The following is a 19,310-nucleotide window of genomic DNA, read 5'->3' on the forward strand; positions in this document are numbered from 1 at the left end:
GCAGCTCACAACAGCATGTAACTCTAGTTCCTGGGGATCTGATACCATCTTCAGGCCTCCAAGAGCATCAGGCATGCAAATGATACACAGACATACATACCGACAAAACCCACACAGGTAAAATAAAAACAGTGAGGAAATCAGCCTCCACCATCCACCAGTCTCAGCTTTTCTGAGAAGTGGAAGCACTTGCCCTGCACAGCCTTCCTTTGGTTTAGGGTGAAGTTCAGCAAGGCTGTCAACTCCCCACCTTCTCTAAATATCAGAAGTTTTGTGTAAGGCTCTGTGCTTGGCTGCCCCAGCTGGATGACTTCAGAGAGGTCTGAGTGTGGGCAATCCTAAGAATAAATGGGTGCCCTCTGTGATACAGAGGAGGTGGCCTTTGATGGAAAGTCACCAAGAAAAGGCCCTGGCATCTTAACTATTAGTGTCTTGTTAGACAAAAGGAAAGGCCAAGTTCATGCCTCTCCCCTCTGACTTCACTTAAGCTCAGGAAAACAATCTGTGTCTGTTCCAATCCCTATAAGCCCATTCAGGGAGGAAAGCATCTACCTCTAATCCCAATTGCCGATGGCATTTGGGGACACTGGGACTCATTCCACCAGGAGTGAGAGGTAACATGGATTTTGAGAAATTTTTAGGTACAAGAAAACAAATTGGCTCTATTCAATAATGTAATTCAGCTACTACATATGTATTTTATTACTCTGAACATCCAAATCAAAATGAAGGGCTGATGAGGTGGCCCAGAGGGTAAAGGCGCTTGCTGGCAAACTGACAACCTGAGTTCAATCCCCGGACCATAAGGTAGAAGAAGAGAGTCTGCTCCCACGGGTTGTCCTCCTACACACACACACACACACACACACACACACACACACACACACACACACATACACACACACACACATACACACACACACGTGCACACACACATACACACACATACACACACACATGCACACACACACGTGCACACACACACACATACACACACATACACACATACACACACGTGCACACACACATACACACACATACACACACATACACACACACATACACACACACACACATACACACACACATACACACACATACACACACATACACACACACATACACACACACATACAACACACCACACATACACACCACACATACACACACACACATACACACACACACATACACACACACATACACACACACATACACACACATACGCACACACATACACACACATACACACACATACACACACACATACACACACACATACACACACACACATACACACACACCACATACACACACACATACACACACATACACACACATACACACACACACATACACACACACACACATACACACACACACATACACACACACACATACACACACATACACACACATACACACACACATACACACACACACACATACACACCACATACACACACACATACCACACACACACACACACACACACACACACACACCACACACACACACACACACACACACACACACCTGAAATGCTATACTAACAGCAGCCATGAACCATGAGACATGGATATTGATTATTTCTCAATTTTGTGATTCCATCTAAACATTCCAGCTACCACAGATCCCAGCTGCTCTGCCTGATTCCTTTGGGGCAAGCCCTGTTCTATAGTTCCAAACTCCCTTGAATCCCAGCTGTGTGGAGGAGACCCCAGATGGAAATGTGGTCATACCTGCCTAGCACCATTTCAAGTCCCCACCAGAGCTACAAAAATGTAGAGCTAAGCCAGAAAGTTCCAGCATTCGGGGAGGTTCCAGACAAGTCTGCCCAATTTTATATAAATACTTAGATAGGCATGAAATGAATTTTCTGAATGTCTAGCTTTTCTTTCCATTCATTTCTCTCTTCATTTTTGTTGCTGTTTCCTATTTGTTTTTCCTTTTTTTCCCCCCTTTTTGCTAATTTTATCCCAATTGGGAGCAATGCATTTTCCAGAAAGCCTTTTCAAATAGATTATTCTTTAATCTAGTGAAAATACACCTGATAGGGCCTTTTTTTTTTAAAGTCACATTCACAAATCTTTAAGGTAGATACAAATCCAATGCCTTCAACAGAATCTATTCAAACTAGAAATTTCCTAAGTAGATTACAAATGTTACATTCAGAAGCGCCCCCACCCACACTATTTTGTTAATAAAAAAAAGTTGTTAGTCCTTTTGATTGTTCCACTTCATACACAAAGCCAAGTGGAAACAATGACCCCAAAAGTATTGAGCCTTGTTGCTCTTAGACTCTACGGCTTGGAATGTTGCCAGCTAACCATCAGACCATACCAGAGATGCTTTTTGGCAGCAGCCCACCTTTTGGCTCTGGTCTTTATTTTGTAGGTGGAGTCATGGTAATCACCTGCTCTGGTCTTTATGTAGCTAATATCCATCTATAATCTAAAGGCAGTACCTTCCACTCTTTGGGCCATCTGGTCTACCTACTGAAAAAACACAGAAATTTCTTGCCAGCAAAGAAATATATGGCTGTAATGACAGCAAATGCCCCATTGCAGGGGTTAGAGCTGGAGATGGAATTCAATGGCTTCCCTGGAAAAATGTTTAAAAATGCATGTGGCTCAGCTCCACATTAATACAGCAGCAATCAAAATAGACTGAGAGAAAAGTTATGAATAGACTTATTTTGTAAAGTCACTTTACACACCCAGCAAAACCAACCAAGGGTAACATCGGCTCCCTCAGCATTGATGTTGCTTAAATCCCTCCTTTGAGTGCCTTCAATTTAATTTGGCCAGTTACGAGCACTTTGTTGCTTTTTCCTAGTTTTCTGGAAAATAAAAAGGAGCTCTGCAGATGTTGCCCACTGTGTGGAAGGACTGTGCATGCTCAGTGGGAGTGCTTTGCTGACTTCTGAATGAAAGCCTTGTTACCTGAAGGTGTTTGCCAGATAAAGTCTGACATGAACCCTGAGGGCAAGGGAAAGAATTGGCCTTTTCAGCATGACTGCCAGTGCCCCATACCCTGAGGTCACGTCAGTGCCAGGCTCCCTCCCTGAGGTCCTACCACCATTCAGAGGTGACAGTCCCCTAACTCCTATTTAGAATAACTAGCTCAGTGTCTAGATCAGCCCTGCCTGGATCCCAGATGGGGACCAGCCTGCCTGCCCTTCAGGTCCTCCATCCCGATGTGGGTAATATCATTCTTGCTCTTTAAGAAATATTGTCCAGGACACGCTTTGTTCACTTTGGTCAGATGGCCTCTTCCAAGCTGTCAGCTTGGCCCAGCTGCTCCAAAGTCTGATTTGTAAGTTTAAAATAAAACCAGATCCAAACTCACAAACATGAAGACCGGGTGTGTGAGCACCTTAAGTTTGGGCTCCAGGGTCCAACCTAGCCCACAAGCAGGTCCAGGCAGCCCCCTATTTAACCACCAGAAGGAAGGACAGCCCCAGACCTGATTCAACCCACTATGACCACCAGTGGAGTGTAAGAGTTAGCCATGGTATCTCTGAGGGTGCAAAGGTATTGTGGGTTATTCTGCGTCCCAGGCTAACGTGGGGAGAATAACCTATTTCATTTTATTTTTTTTTCCAGTTCTCTCAGGCCAGGCACACCACAGCCCTTTGAAACGATCTGTATCCCTTACCCCACCCATGAATGTGCCAAACCAGCCTCTAGGACATGGATGGATGTCTCATGAGGACTTACGAGCTAGAGGACCCCAGTGCCTCCCATCCGATCATGCCCCCCTGTCTCCACAAAGCAGTGTAGCCTCTTCAGGAAGTGGTGGGAGTGAACACTTAGAAGATCAGACCACTGCTCGTAACACATTCCAAGAAGAAGGTAGTGGTATGAAAGGTGAGTGACCATGAGAGGGACCGAGGCCCCCCTTGATTCGGAGTCCAAGGGGAAAGAGAGGTGGTCCATGAGAGATGGAGCCCAGCTCCTCACGTTAGGCTTGTGTATTTGAGCCACACCCTCCAGAACTCTAGAGCTGGCCCTGGAGGAAGGTCTTGAAGCCTCTTTCCAGCTGATAACGAGGTCAGCTGGTGAGTCGATAGCCAGGCAGGCTTTTGGGACAATGCCAAGGGCAGGCTCTGCAAGGGCCCTGGAGCTGCCATTAATAGACACTACTGAGGTTTGCTGTTTCTGATCTTTGATCAGTGATCAATAATCATTTGCCCCAACCCAGAAGCCAGAGCAAGAAAGTTCAACATTCTTTTTTTCTGTTTTCTGTACCCTGACTCTCAGACATTGAAGACTCCTGCTAGCTTGGATAGGGTCATCTGAGAAGATGCCAAGCTACTCCACCCTCTTCCTTGCTGTGCCTAGGGACCTGTCACTAATTCAAAGAAACAAACTATTGACGGTTTTATTACTTTATTTGCTCTCAGTGGAGTGTAGTAATATTTCTTTTTATTATCCTCCTTTTTGTTTGATGGTCAAAGAAGCCTTCAAGCCCCTTTTCCCTGCATCTGCTTCAAGGACGTGAAAACCTTCAGTGTTTTAAGCCTGATAGTAGATTTGCATATTGATGGTAAAGACTTATTGTGCAACCTAAATAAATGTTCCTACATCGCCTGTCAATGTACCCTCTCCTACAGATCCTCCTCAGGAGACAGAGATTTCCAAATTACCCATGATGGCTTCACAGAGGATGCATGTGTTCTGTATTTTTAGACACCAGTTGTTGAGGGGGGATAGAAGTCCTTAGGGAAAGATGCTCATCAGAGACACGCTGATAACAACGTTAGCTAGTGAGACAATAACCAGGCAGGCTTCTGGGACAGATGCTGAGGACAGGCTCTCAGAGGGGCCTCCATGCTGCTGTTAATCCACACTCCTGATGTTTGTTGTTACTAATCCTCCCCTTATAAAAGAGGAGGCTCTTGACCTCCTCCCTCGCAACCTCCCTGGGAACCTAGCACACAGAGTGTGCCCTCTACTTCTCAGGTGCCAGATGTAAGAGAGAGCTAGGCTGAAGAGTGGAACCCATCAGTGTAGGGAGTGAGGCTGCCCTCCAGTCTTGTTCTCAGCATTTCTGGAGGTGTCTCCCTATCCTGGCCCCTTCCCATGATAGTTGTGCAATGAGAGACCCATAGAAGTAGGATGTGTCTTCCAGGTTTCCTCTGAGCATACAGATGAGTCTTTAAGAACAGCTAGTGCTTAAAATGAGTCATTTTTGGCATGCGGGGTGTAGAACTCTCTTCCACAGGGCTCAGGGGACTGCATCCTAGCACTGGGGGATGGGCAAAACCCATTCCCAAATGACACTACGTCCAGGTGAAGTTCAGTGCCTGGACAGCTGGGACCCTGGTAAGTCAGAGGAACATTGTCTCTGTGTTGACCAACATGGAGAACTAAGAAATAGGCCATTTGCTCAGAGAATACCAGCTTCACTGTCTGATGTCTGAACATGCTTACTTCATTCCTTTCATTTTATTTCCTTTCTTTCTGTTATTTCTTCACTTGTTTGGAGGGCTTATGCACATTTACACATTCTCCCAAGGTGGGCAGCTGTGTGCTTGCAGGCTTCTAAGGTAAGAAGTGAATAGAGATAATGTGTTTGTTTTTAAAGAAACATGAGCAAAAGGGAAAACTGAATGAATATCCCATTGGCTTGATTTTTTTAAATTTATTTATTATGTATACAGTGTTCTGTCTGCACGCATCCCTGCAGGCCCGAAGAGGTCACCAGATCTCATTACAGATGGCAGTGAGCCACCATGTGGTTGCTGGGACTTGAACTCAGGACCTTTGGAAGAACAGCTCTTAACCTCTGAGCCATCTCTCCAGCCCCATTGGCTTGATTTTTGGTTTTTTGGGGGGGGTTTTGGGTATTTTTGTTGTTGCTTTCTGGATAAAAGTCAGGCACTTTCCAGAACTCAATGAACACCTATGGATAAGCTCTCTTGATTTCTTTCTCTAGAATTGGTGAGAATTGTCTTCTCAAAAACTCAGTCACAGAATCACACAGCCAAAATATCACAATCAAGATTTTCATCATAAGCTCATAGGTATCAATAAAAAAGAAGCTATTTGGTGGCTGATTGGAACAAAAGACCCTCTCCATGTGTTTCTACATGCTTTGATCTATTACTTAAGAATTAGATGGAGAAATCAATGTATAAGGATACTAGCAAGTAACAGGAGAAAAAAAATCAAGAGACAGAACATAATAGATGATTAATTCTATTTATAGGGAAAAATAAAATTCTATTTATAGGGAAAACATTTTCAGCTGACAATATCAGATAGTAGAAATGTCCTAACCGCCAAACACATTGTGATGTGGCATAGGGCTAGTATTTATTGAGCACAAATGTTCCTTATTCAGCCCTCTTGTGAAGTGGCCCCCAAGAACTTCTCCACATCAAGATTCCTCAGCATGCCTTCTAAAAGTTGCATCTAAGAAGCAATCCTTAATATACTCATCCCAAGAGTTTGATCTCCAGGCCTAAGAGCAGATGATCACGTAAATTTCCAAATTAGTTCTCACTTTCTGAGTAGTGTACTGTATAGTTAAGTGATGTCCATCCGAGAAGAAGCCAGCTCCTCCTGTGGAACCCCATGCTTGCTTTCCTGTATCTTAGGTCCCTTGGCAGGGGCAGAGACACCCAGGTCATGACCAAGCAACTGCTTTCTAATTTTCAAATGTCTAATCTGTAAGAACAAGGAAGCTGGAGTAGAATTTGGAAGAGTTCCTATGTTCCCTGGGAATACATATCATCCTTGCCACACATCTTGAGAAAACAATAAAAGCTACAATAATTGCATTCATCTTTCTGGCCACCGGGTGTGCATGGCTGAAATCCAGGGTTTGTTCTTGCCCACCTTCTCATCTGGACAGAATAGCTTGGCTACCATCCTCCCTTGGGAATGTACCACAGGGTCAAGCGTGCAGAACAAGCCCTCAGAGGATTAATTGCTTCCTCCTGTGTCTTTGTGCTTTGCTGCTTCTGGTAAACACTTGTCCTGGTGGTTTAGGTTGGCTGTATGGAATACGTAGGGCCTCAGGCTAAAGAGAAACCATGCATGGGATTGAGTACTCCACTTGAAACCTCAAGCAGCAACCTGAGCCAGAATGTAAAGTCTTGTTACCAAGTTCCTCAGGAGGCGGCTACTTAGAAATGTTTGGACTAACCATGTTGGCTGTGTTTTAAATTCAGGTCTCTGTGTTCTTTTCAAAAGCTTCACTGTGACTTATCCCAGGAGAAAGACTCTTGATTCTGAGTCAGTACTCAGTTATAATAGCCCTCATTTCCAGGTAGCAAGTGAATGGAATGTACTCTCTCAGCTCTTATCTCAGGTGGGAGAGGAAAGAAAGTCTCCTATTACTAAATTATTTTTCTTTCCTAGAAAGAAGGCAGCCTGGTGGTGAGAGGAATGTGTCTGCCCCTCAGAGTAGCATGATGAACTCTGAGATGATGAGCCCAACACCCAGAGATTTATCAGAGGGTCAGAGTTCCTGGTGTGGCTTTGATATAGGGAAAAATTCCTGATTCGCTTTTGTCTTCATTTAAGCCATTGGACTTCTCTGTACCTACTAAGCTCTGAGGAGACAGAGGTGAGGGGTCTTCTACCCTCAAGAGACTCACGTTAACACTGGATACCTGATGTGGGGACACTTATTGGGACATTTGTCCCGACTTGAGGCAAGCACCAAGACTGTCCCTAATTCAAACAGAGCAAAAGTCTCTAGAGGAGGTAAGGCCTGGAGCTAAGTCTCAAAGCATGGTTACAGGTCAGCCAATATAGATGGAGGGAAGGTATTCTGTGCTGAGGGAACAGCATTGTGAACTTGTATGAGATAGGGGCACAATCTATGGCTAGGGTGTTAAAGGCAGTTGGGAACCCAATCTGCAGAGGAGGAGCCAGATCCTTGACCTAGAAAAGGATGGTGTCTTTTATTCTGAAACTGTTGAAGGAATTTCTACGACAGAATCACCTGCCTAGATTTGCATATTAGAAAATGGAACCTGCGCACCAGTATGGAAAGTAAAGGAGAGGGGATTCTGGATTTGAAAGCCAATGGAGAGGTGAAGGATTTTTCAGCCATAGAGGACAGTGAGGCTGGGTCAAGCCAAGCGACAATGTGGGTGGAGACCATGGAGTGTGTCCCATCATCTCCATGAGAAACAGAATGTTGAGGACTTGGTGACAAGTGAGTGGTCAGGGATAAGCAAGAGGCATTTAGGATGACACCCAGGTTTCTGCCTGGGATAGCTAGAGAAGTCCTCTACAGTGCAGGGCCTATGGGAATTAATGATGGACAGTTTGGCATGGTGAATGTGGGAACTTGCAACCATCTGGTGGAGGTTTGCTCAGTGTACCCCACAGGGGCTCCACACTCCCCCGTGGCCCAGCTGCGCAGTTTGTGTTGTGCATACATGAAAGGGTATTGGATATTTCTCTGGGGGACTGCATTCCAGGAGTGGAAAAGCCTGTGGATTTGGCTGTAGGAAAAACTGTTGCCTGAATGAGGGAGTAGACATTGGTACTATATGTTCTTGGTGGGAGCTGCAGTCCCATTATCGAAGAACAACATTAACTGGGTATCCTTGTGGTAGGCCACTTCCCATTAGCACAAAAATACAAAGGTAAATGGAACTTGATTATTATGTGTGCACAAACATAACAGGGACAAAAGAGGGGACTCCTGGCTGGAGTAACCTTGACAGACACCGAGTAACAAAGAATGGAGAAAGCCATTGACGGTGAAAAATGTTTGTCTTTCTGAGGGAGTCTCTCAGCTGAAACTTGAGTAAACTTTTTCTCCCTGTAGCAAATAAAATATATTGTCTCCTAGCAAACAGCTGGCTTAGGATTTGGAGCTGTTTTTGAAATGTAGGCCTTTGATCCTTGGCCTCTCTCAGAATGGAAATGAGAGAAATTAGTTAGAAGTGAGATCTCAAAAAAAAAAAAAAGAAAGAAAGAAAAGAAAAAGAAAGAAGGAAGGAAGGAAAGAAAGAAAGAAAGAAAGAAAGAAAGAAAGAAAGAAAGAAAGAAAGAAAGAAAAGAATGGAAGAAAGAAACTGTGAGAAACTTTGTAGGATTTTTGAATGCAGCGCCTCTGGGGGTCTTAACAGTCCGAGTGATGAGTGGGACATAATGGGGTACCATGTGTGCCTGGGACACTTTTCAGCTCAGCTGTCATGGAAACTGGCTTAGATTCAGAATGTTGTCTTTCCAGGTGTTATCTTGAATGTATTTAACTGGAATAAATTCACTGGGGTTTTGTACGGTGTGTGTGTGTGTGTGTGTGTGTGTGTGTGTGTGTGTGTGTATGTGTGTGTGTGAACTCTCTGACATAGCTATGTGACCTGCACTGCACAAATGGGTCCTGATGGGCTTGTGTTAATTCTTATAAGCTAAGAGCTCTGATGTCTTTGGAAAGCAAATTCCAGAACTCCTCCTAGTTCTTAAAGGTCTGAGGACTTTTAACCTCCACTCCTGAGCAGAAGATACTCAAGGTGTGGCATCTCCAGCTGGAGGGGTTTAAGAGCCTCAGTTTCCCTTTATCAAAGGCCACTTAAAGCACAGCACTGAGGAACGCTGTGGTAAACGGAAGCACCTGGAGAAAGTTCAGTTCAGTGTTGGCATTGAGTTCTTTGAAGTCTTTTACCCCAAATTTATTTGTTCAAAGATTCGTGGTATGTCCCCATGAGAAGGGAGCCCTCCTGAAACACCCTAGATACTCTTCAGGGTCAAGAAGTTCCCCTCAAGAGGATCCAGCTCCTGAGGACCCAACAAGCACACCTCCTCCTTTTACTCAACGTCTGGAACAGAATGAGGCTCTGTACTCTGCTCTGGCCAAAAATAAAGACAGGCTTTAGGGGGGGTCACTAAATTGCTGCTCTCTGTTCTGGAAGGATTTGCTTTTTCTCCAACTTCAGCTGTGAAGTGTTAGTCCCCTCACACCGGCCCAAACACAAATGTTTCTTCTCTCCCTCAGAGAGCAAGGATGCAGCCTGTGTCTTAGAGAGAAGGCTGTGTGAGATCAGTCTGGCTCTCTGAGGAATTAAGAGTTGATTTCTGTCATCAGGTACCTAGAGTACCACAGATAAGCTCTCTTGTGGGAATCTGCTCGTTCGTGTTTCTCTCTTCTAGACAAAGAGCTGTCTTAATTTCTCCCCTCCTGTTGCTTCCCTTTATCAGCTGTTCTCATTTGAGGTTGGGCACTGCATGGCTTGTTGACCTGGCTGGTTACTGCAGCAGGCATAAGAGAAAAGCAGCCCACATTCTCACTGGAGTCCAGCTTCCGTGTGAGCTGTGGACCTGACCCAAAGCCTCTGTGGTCAAGGCGTCCAAACTCTAAAAGGATATAGCAATGATGACAGTTTAAAATTTGATCCCATTGCTAAAGACCTGAGGTAGACATAGAACATATGCAAGATGGGTGTATAGCCCTGTTATCCAAAATAGCCAGAAGATAAACCAGCGTGGCCTGCAACAAGAACTGGAAGGAGCCTCGGGGAGGATGGGAATGCCAGACCCACAATGCCTGCCACCCTACGGCTTCACCGTGGCTTTATCCTGGTCTCACTCAACGTTCCATGTCTATGTAGCTGCATCTACTTCCATGGCAGAACCAGCAACCATGTATATTAACAAGCCTCCTGCCAAGGTCTTGGTGCACTGGCTTTTCCCCTTGTTTTCTCTCTCACCAAACTTGAACCAAAGGAGTCATCTTCAGTTCAGTTCACTGGTTGTTTCCCTCCTTCCCTAGTCTTCCTGACATCCAAGTACCATCGGTTTCCACCCTTCCATTCCCCTCTCGTCCTTCTCAAGCACTGCTCTGGGTCCTCTTCTTAAACTCAAGTCCTGGCCTTTTCTCACCATCCTCCAGCCACCTTTCCATGACCACCATCATCTTTCTAAGGCAACCCAGGCTTCCAAGGTGCAGATTTCAACGGCTTTTCTTCATCCACAAGACGAACATCTACTTTCCTTGTTGGGACATTTCATATCTCAGGCACCTGACTCCTCTGCCTGTGTGTCCTCACTTCTCTCTAGCTGTTTCCACCATTCACCAAGCGTTTTTTTCTACCCTAAGTATGCTGTGGCTCTGACTTTCGCTTCTGATGTTCCTACCATGGGAAATGGCCTCTGCAATGTGGTTTGCCCAATGGACTCCAAGCTGCTGCTCCTCCAAGCAGCAGCATGCGAGGAGCTTCCTCTCATTGCCTCAGCAAACCCAAATGTTCATTGCTCTGTGCTATCCCAGGATTCGGGTATTCTCAGCGCTTATACTGAAGCAGTTATACTTTTTGCATGGGACTCAGTCATGCTCTGTAGATCACAAGTTCCATGATGACAATGGCATGTCTTGACAGAGGCTGACCTCTACTAATGGTACTTAGTAAATGTTGAACAAATAGAATTCTATCAGTTGGCAAGGAAATCAGCCTCATGTGAAGCATAAACATCTGTCTCTGTCTTGCACTGCATGTGAGGATGTCTTTCTAGCTTGGACCCTGCATCACTATGTCCAACCACCGAAGCAACTTAGATGAAGCTAATAGCTGTACCCTGAATACATATACTCCAAATTTACATTTCATTTCTCTGCAATACACTCTCTGTGTCTCCCAGGTGCCTGAATCCTCCAACCATAGCCACAGCCATAGAAATGGGACCCAAGCTAAGAAGCTAAAATGGTTCTCAACATTGCATCAACAGGATAGCATCTTAGCTTTGGTTGGAGCTCATGCCTGGCTAACTTCTTAGAGAATTCAGCAGCCCAGTCACTGGAATTCTTGCTGATGGGAGTGAAACAGTCAAGGTCCTCAGTTCTCTTGCTTGTTTCCCTTTTAATGGTGTTCTGTTTTCATCTCTGGCAAGAGAAAGTCGCCCCCCACCAACCAGAGAGAGAACGGTTGGTAGGGCTATGTTCTTTTCTGTTGTTCTTTTGGGACCCATTGTCGTCGTTGAGATGAGCTCTTACTGTACAGCTGGAAGGCTGTGTTCTTCAGGACTAAGATTTCCTGCTCTTCGTTCACCCATCCTCAGGAAGGAGGGAGAACTTCTTAGGCACTGAGCTAGGGCTGAACTAGCAGGCTGACTGCCTTAAGGAATGGAAGGTCAAAGGAGCCTACATTTCCCAGGAATATGCCTGGGAATAAGTCATTAGGAAGGTCTAGCTCATCCTGTTGTGAAGTTGTATAGGAACCTGATTTCCAGGACAACTACACCCAGTGACCTGCATTTTGAAGAAATGAGTGAGGCAAACTTCCCCAATCCTGCCTGTCCTAGGGGATTCTAGCTGTCCAGATTGCTTTCTAGAAAAGAACTAGAGTTTAGTGAGCTGAGAGTTGCCCCTGGTGCTTTCTGACTCAAGATACCCTATTATCACTTTGGTTTATAAAACACCCAGTTTGCAACACATCTTTAAAGCTGAGGATTTTGTTCATCTTACTGTCAGTGGATTTGGCGTGACTAAGCTTTAGGGTCCTTGGTTAAAAAAAAAAAAAATATGGTCCATGAATTGCTCCATCCTCTTTTGTAATGAATTGTGTCCAAGTGTAACCCAGACTTCTCTGAATCATCACTGTTGTGTTTTCTGAGCAATGATTTGGGACTTTTCAAAGAATGGCCAACACAAAGCTTGGTGGCCAAGTGATGGCATGTTAGCCCATCAGAACACAAGCACTGTAGTTAATGGTTACCCGTGTCAAACTGTGGTTACCCTTGTCTGCAGAAGTGTTAGTATTGTTCCAACAAAAGCAAGTGTGTGGTGGAGAAGGAAGTCCTACTCAAAGAGCTCTAGGGCGTTATGTCAGGAAACGTACCAGACTCGTGGCCTGATGTGGCCTGAAATCATGACCCAGGGATGCTTGGCACTGAGGAGTGTGTTAGGAGTTAGCACTGTGCACCTGGAGAAGCCTTGTCTGAGCATAGTTAATGATGGTCCCAGAGGGACTCTTTTTTGTCACAGTAGATTGAAGGCCTTCCAAGCACAGAATCAAGTAGTCTGAAAACAACAAAGTCTGTTCTGAATTGGATGTTCAATTCTAATTCTCAGAAATCCCCATCTGTGGTTCTCACACTACTGCAGTGTACCAATTCCCTTCAGTAGGCTAGTGATCACTTGCTATGCCTGTCTTTAAGGACATCACCCCCTGTTCACACCCCCAGAGCCTTGGTTTTCCCAGGAGACAAAACCTAATGTCAGAGTTGACTGTCTTCCATCAGACCTAGTTATCTTTTCTAAACCTTGAAAAACTGCAAGTTCCCACCAGTCTTTGAACGTGTGTGGCTGGCTCATCAGTGCCTCCCAGTGAAACTCTTTGTAATCAATAGTACAGGATCTTGGGACCAATATGATTACTGATGGGACAGCACCTCACAGGAAGCACAAATGACGCTTACCCAGTGCCTTAGCATCTCAAAATACTTGCAATCTCTGTTTTCTTAGCTCTGGCTGGTGATCCCTGCAGTTCTTGTGAGGATTTGGTACAATGTAGGAAAGAGCTGAGACTCAGAAGACCTGGGTTCTAGACCCCCTCGACCACATTCTTACTCTGTGATTTAGACTTAATGGCACTATGTTGCCATCTATACAGTGAACAGGGTTAAGGGAAGATGATTCCAGAAACATTTCGAAGATCTTCTCAGCTGAAAAATCCTAACATAAAAGAGTTTGGGCAAGTGATTTATTTTGGTTGTGATTAGTAAAGTAGTGACTCAGTGGCTTTTCACCCTCGTAATTTTCTTAATTCTAAAACGCCGGACTTGGATTTGCTTCAGTTGTGCCTTGGAGTGTCCATTATCCTGTGGTCTAGATCCTTGGTGTTGTGATATCTCTTGGGTTGGCATGCAAAGAAGAAGTCAAAGACACATTCAAATGCATTCCAAAGCTTGGAAAAGTGACTAGCAGCCATCCCACAGCTGGCATAGCTTGTGGAGATTTGCATTGAGCCTCAAAAAAAAAAAAAAGGTGTCTTGAGGGTATAAGACTGTTGTGTCTGCTCTCAGTGTTCTGTGTTCATCCTGCCAGTCAAACAGCCCAGCTAAGGCAATGGCCCTTTGTAGTTTATTTTTTTGTTATGATAAACTCATTTGATAACTTTAAAGGCTCTATGGAAGACTACCTAGAAAACTGTCCATATATGTAGAATTCCTGTTCACCATGAAATGCTTAAACCCCAAGTTAGCAATGCCTGGTCTAAGGTAGAATAAAGGACCCAGTGGGGTTATCCTAGGCTAGCCCTAAGCTTTCTGAGGCATCATTTGCTGCCCAAATTAAGTAATAACACTTTTTCTTTTTTTTCCTCTGACCATCACCCTCCCCCCTTTGTGTCCCCCCCCATCTTTTGTCACCTCTTCTTGTTCCTCTCATTTCTCTCCCCATCTCTTGCACATCTGGCACTACAGATGTTCCAGCTTGGTTAAAAAGCCTCCGCCTGCACAAATATGCTGCGCTGTTCTCACAGATGACCTACGAGGAGATGATGGCCCTCACCGAGTGTCAACTGGAGGCTCAGGTATGAGAGTGCTTGAGGGGACCCTTCCCCGAAACAAGGTCTTGAAGTTCCACCCCAAATAGACCTTGTTTGGCCCCATAACTTACCTACCCACCCAGTAGCTTGCCTGGGTCTAGGAACTGCCTGGTGCTGGCTGCTACCCACCCTCTGGTGAGTAAGCCTAGATTCTTGCCTTGACAGTTCAGTAGAAGACAAAGATCAGCAGGCACTCACAAGGCAATGGAAGGGAGAAGGAGTTAGGGAAAGACAGATCCAAGTACACCTTCAAAGTTCTGGGTGCTAAGGAAGAGCTGGAGACACTACTGAGAAATGACATCCATCCATGTTCCAAAGAGCTTTGCCTCTGGCTCTTTTCTTCCCTTTGCCAAGCCAGGACTGGTCTGGGTGGTGACAGATTCCTTGTCTGTACCATCTGGTTACATATCCACTGCCTTCTAACTGGACCAGTCAGTAGAAGCACCAGACACTCCACGACACTTTTCCAACATAACTCACGCTGGTCTTAGTTGAGGTTGGAGTAAATTGTTTCAACTATTTTCTTCTAACCACCTCAAATAGCACGGAACAGTGATTGAGAGTGAGCTATCCGGGTCTCAGAATTTATTTCCCTTCTGGGGTCATGAAAGGGCAGAATTCCTCTTTCCTCCTTAGACCTCTTCCCCCAAGTGTGAATGCCGGAGACCAGGCACTAGCGCCCTTGAAACTAAGAATGTCTCTACCGTGCCAGGCTCTAGCCAGCAGATCTAATGGATGCCTTTGTTTCTCTTGTTTAGAATGCTGTTTGCATGTTTCAGATTGACCCCAGTTTCCTTTGAGCAATGATTTGAAGAAATTGGTGGTCTAAATGAGTTAATATTTCTCCTGTAGAAAGGAGAGATTGTAGCCTGTGGGGCACGGTGGGCCTGGTCGCATGCTTCCCTGCCGACCTCAGCTTTCCCATTGCTTACTTATTCAGTACCGGCTAAATACCGGTATTGAGAGCACGACAAAGCCTAGAGTCACTGACCATTCTAGAGAGTGAAAAGCACTGATTTCAACTTCCTAACACTCTTCTCTCACTACTTCTTGGATCTCGGCTGTGGCTTGAGATCCCAGGGGTTGATGGGAACTATTTCAAAGAGCAATTTGTGTTTAGGTCAAAGTTGAGAGAGAATCCAAGTCATCGGCTGCTCAAATAAAGAGAAAGAAAGAAAGAATTGACATAGAGGACAGTGCTAGAGGCTGACACAGACTTTTTGAAATAATTGAATTCATTTGATCTGGGAAGGACAGCTAAGCGGAAATGCGTCCCCAGAGTTTCCAGAAGAGAGGCCACTGTCACTCTTGTCCCTTCACTGGCTAGGAGGAATTTGGGAATGCTTGTACCACAACAGAGAATCCCAGAAATTTGCCTTAGAGACCTGATCTCGCATCAATGAGGCTCTAATGAAATCCTCTCACTGCTGCAGCCAGTTTAAAATAAAATCCACAACTCTGCACATTTACCTGGCGTGAAGTGAATCCCACTTTTCATAATGGAAAGAAAAAGGAAGGTTGTAAATTGCCCAGAAATTCCCTGGGAGGTGGTGCACGTGGGTGGCACTGGGCTTCATCTGCCTTCTGCAGATGCGCAGGTGCAGGAAGGTGTTGAAAAACCGAAGAACAAATAAGAATGGGGCCTCCAGGGAATCTAGAGGGACTGAAATAATACAGCCTGAGGACAGGAGTGTCTGAACTAATATTATGATATATATGTATATATTCATTATTATTATATATATGGCTTCATATATATGTAATTTAAGATGGTGAAGAAATCTCCTGCTGGGTGGGATAATTGGCTGCTTTATATCTCTCTGTCCTAAAGGTCATGGGCAAGCTTGTAGCTAGACGGAGTTGCTCTACTTGCTGGGGGAGAGGTTGAGGATAGTGGTAGGTATCAAGAGAGAAGTGCAGGTTGGCCAGCCTGTGAGTGTGTAGGAACAAAAAGACAAAGTAATCCATAGCCTCTGAGAGTCTCTAAGCTGACTCTTGAAAACGGGATGTTCTAATATATTTTCTTGCATTTAATTACAGAATGTTACCAAAGGTGCAAGACACAAAATTGTCATCAGTATTCAGAAGCTCAAAGAAAGACAAAACCTCCTGAAGTCTTTGGAAAGGGTAAGTGAACAATTGGCCCAGGGGACATTTCCACCTTCTTCATGGGAACATAGACTAAAGAAACTCAGTTCAGAGTGTCGTTTATTAGAAATCAGAGTGAACTGTGACTTCCTGGTTCTTCATCTTCCTTGGATCCTGATGTTGTGATGAACTAATTCCTCTGGGTCCGAGCTGCCAGTGACCTCCCGTGACTTCCTTGCCTCAAGTGACAAGACACCAATGCTCCCTCTATGTGTCCATCACCTCTGCCTTGTAGGTAACCATAGAGACCGGCGAGGACAGTAAAGGCTGGCCTGAGAGAGCCACTCAGGAAATGCTAATGTGTCTATCCTTGCTGTCTACCCTGGGCATCTGGTTTAGAGAAAACCATCCAGGGTTGGCAAACTTCAACAGGTAGACTTCAGGTTCTAGAGCGGGGTCAGAAGTATAGGCACAGGTAGAGTTGGCTTCAGACATGGACTTAACCTCAGGCTGCATCTCCATGACTTAGGCAGGAACCACCACAAAAAAACGAGCAACACCAAAAACAATCTGCAAGTGTGGCTCCCGACACCAAGCATGAGTGAATCACGGGTTCTAAGTTCCTTTCTGTGCTGATTTTTCTCATGGAAACAAAAGATACCTGGACACTAGCAAATGTTCCTTGGTTGGGGCGCTACCTGCTTACTCTGGTGTTGAGTGGTTTCCGGATGCCTGGAGTCTCACTAGCTGCCAACACAAGTGTAGAGTCTGAATCTCTTTGCAAACTCAGGGAGCCTTTGAAAACAGACGAAATACTAAGCAAGGTGGGGGCTCCAGCAGGTTCCTAAGGCAAGTGTTTTAATGGGGTGGGAATTTTAAAAAAGCTATTCATAAAGGTATGTGTGTGCTTAATGTTATATACCATGTTGGGTTGCATTTAATATGTACCATGAGACATATCATTTATATTTGGAGAACAAACATATAAAAATGCATCAAGACATTTTCTTTTTAAAATCTTTTAATGGGCAGATAGGTAGGAACTATTCACATGCACACCCCTGATTAAAGTGTTCTTAACCAAAGGGAATTACACATTACATGTAGCTCTCCACCTAAACCTGAGGTTTGGGTGTTCTTAATTTTATGCTCACTCCTCTGCCAAGCAGCTTGTCTAGCAGAGTGATTATGGCTATTTTTAATCTAAGACACTGTTCTCTTTTGGAGAACATTCAAAAAGCCAATTTACTCATTGTCCATTGGAAACTACACAAAGTGTTTTGAATGAAGATTATATTGTAAGCCTATTCCCTCTCGTTTCTGGAACATCCTTTAGGAATTCATTAATAGCTTCTGTGAATGAGGAAGTGCAGCTCCCTCTTGCCTTCACCCTTGAGCTGACATCCATGTATCGTGTGTGTGTGTGTGTGTGTGTGTGTGTGTGTGTGTGTGTGTGTGTGCGCGCACGTGTGACTTTGGAAGTCAACATCAGGGGTCTACTGTGTGTCTACTGTGCCTTTTGACTGGGCATCAGTTAAGTCAGTGATACTCTGTGTTCTGGAGTTACACCTAGAGTCACATTGACTATACGAAATGCTCCCTCCAAGGCCTCCTGAAATGGAGAAGATAAAAAGATGCCAAATGTACAATGTCTACAACTGCAAGAGGAGATCAAGTTCATTCCCTTTGACGTCCTGGGGAAAGGAAAGCCGTGCCTGTCAGATGACCACATTATGCTAACACAAGAGTGTTTTGCTATCCTGAGTGCTAGGCTGTCCCTTCAGGAGTACCCATCCTTGAGGACTGAGCCCCTGACTCTCTCCTTTGATCCCCAGGAAACTTTCCTGCCGTTTTAGGAAAGGAACCATATACCTAGCTGTTAGTCATCCGCTACTGCTGGTGGCTCAGGGACCCAGCTAAGGCATTCTCACAACCCTGGCTGTTGTGACACTGTTGGAAATGTCATCAGCATGCTCCTGCCTGCCTCTGGCATTCTTACCTCACATAGAACCCACATTTCTAAGGAGATGGCCGGGACCCCGCCCGTAGCTAGTTCATAATCAGTAGAAGCTGCTGGCTGCATGTTCCTTCCATTCAGTTCCTGGATGCTTGCTAAGCACATGTTTGGACACACTTTGCTCATCCTTGCAGGATAACCGTGAGTGGTATGTGGTTCCTGGCCCTGGGTATCTTGGAATGTGCCCTGGGACAGAAAGCTATTGTAGCTGCTGAGCTCACAACCCAGGGTGATTGGTGTCATCATTGAAGGCAGAAAGAGAACTTCCCTAGACACCTTAGTAGAGGCCAGATACTGCTGGGGGCCTGTGACCCCCCTCCCCCAGTACAGAGAAAGAAGGTGTAAATGGAGAGCTCATGTAGAGGGAGCCAGAAGTTGTTAGAAGGTTTGAATCAGATGAAGTGGCATTTGGGGACAGAACCATAAAACTTACTGGGAGCCTGGGAGAAAGGAAGTTGAGTTTGCCATGGCACCTGTGGGACACCAAGGTGGAAATGGCAAATTGGTAGCCAGAAAGCAACTTTGGCGTCCTAGACGTGACCCAGATGTTAGTGAACTATGTGGAACTGGAAGTGGCTGTCCCCAAGAGCTGAAGAAGGAGTACCATCAGAGAGGACCTTGTGGTAACAGAGGCTGAGCCGTGAGCCCCGCCTCAAGGGACCAGAGAGGGAGACAGAGATTCCCAACAAG

The 19,310-nt window shown here is 45.1% G+C and overlaps 1 protein-coding gene across 4 annotated transcripts in view; it reads left to right on the forward strand.

Annotated features, from left to right (window-relative positions):
- The window catches only part of Samd4a (sterile alpha motif domain containing 4A), a 223,480-nt gene that overhangs the window by 169,272 nt on the left and 34,898 nt on the right, over window positions 1-19,310 (forward strand). For 3 of the 4 annotated variants that reach the window (XM_036198739.1, XM_036198741.1, XM_036198740.1), the window contains 3 exons: window positions 3,609-3,872; window positions 14,391-14,500; window positions 16,556-16,642. In XM_036198739.1, coding sequence (XP_036054632.1) covers window positions 3,609-3,872; window positions 14,391-14,500; window positions 16,556-16,642 — 461 coding nt within the window. The remainder of the gene's footprint in view (window positions 1-3,608; window positions 3,873-14,390; window positions 14,501-16,555; window positions 16,643-19,310) is intronic. The other variant, XM_036198742.1, reaches the window with a different exon arrangement.

The sequence above is a fragment of the Onychomys torridus genome, chromosome 9 (assembly GCF_903995425.1).
Source record: "Onychomys torridus chromosome 9, mOncTor1.1, whole genome shotgun sequence".
In the NCBI taxonomy this organism is placed as follows: domain Eukaryota; kingdom Metazoa; phylum Chordata; class Mammalia; order Rodentia; family Cricetidae; genus Onychomys; species Onychomys torridus.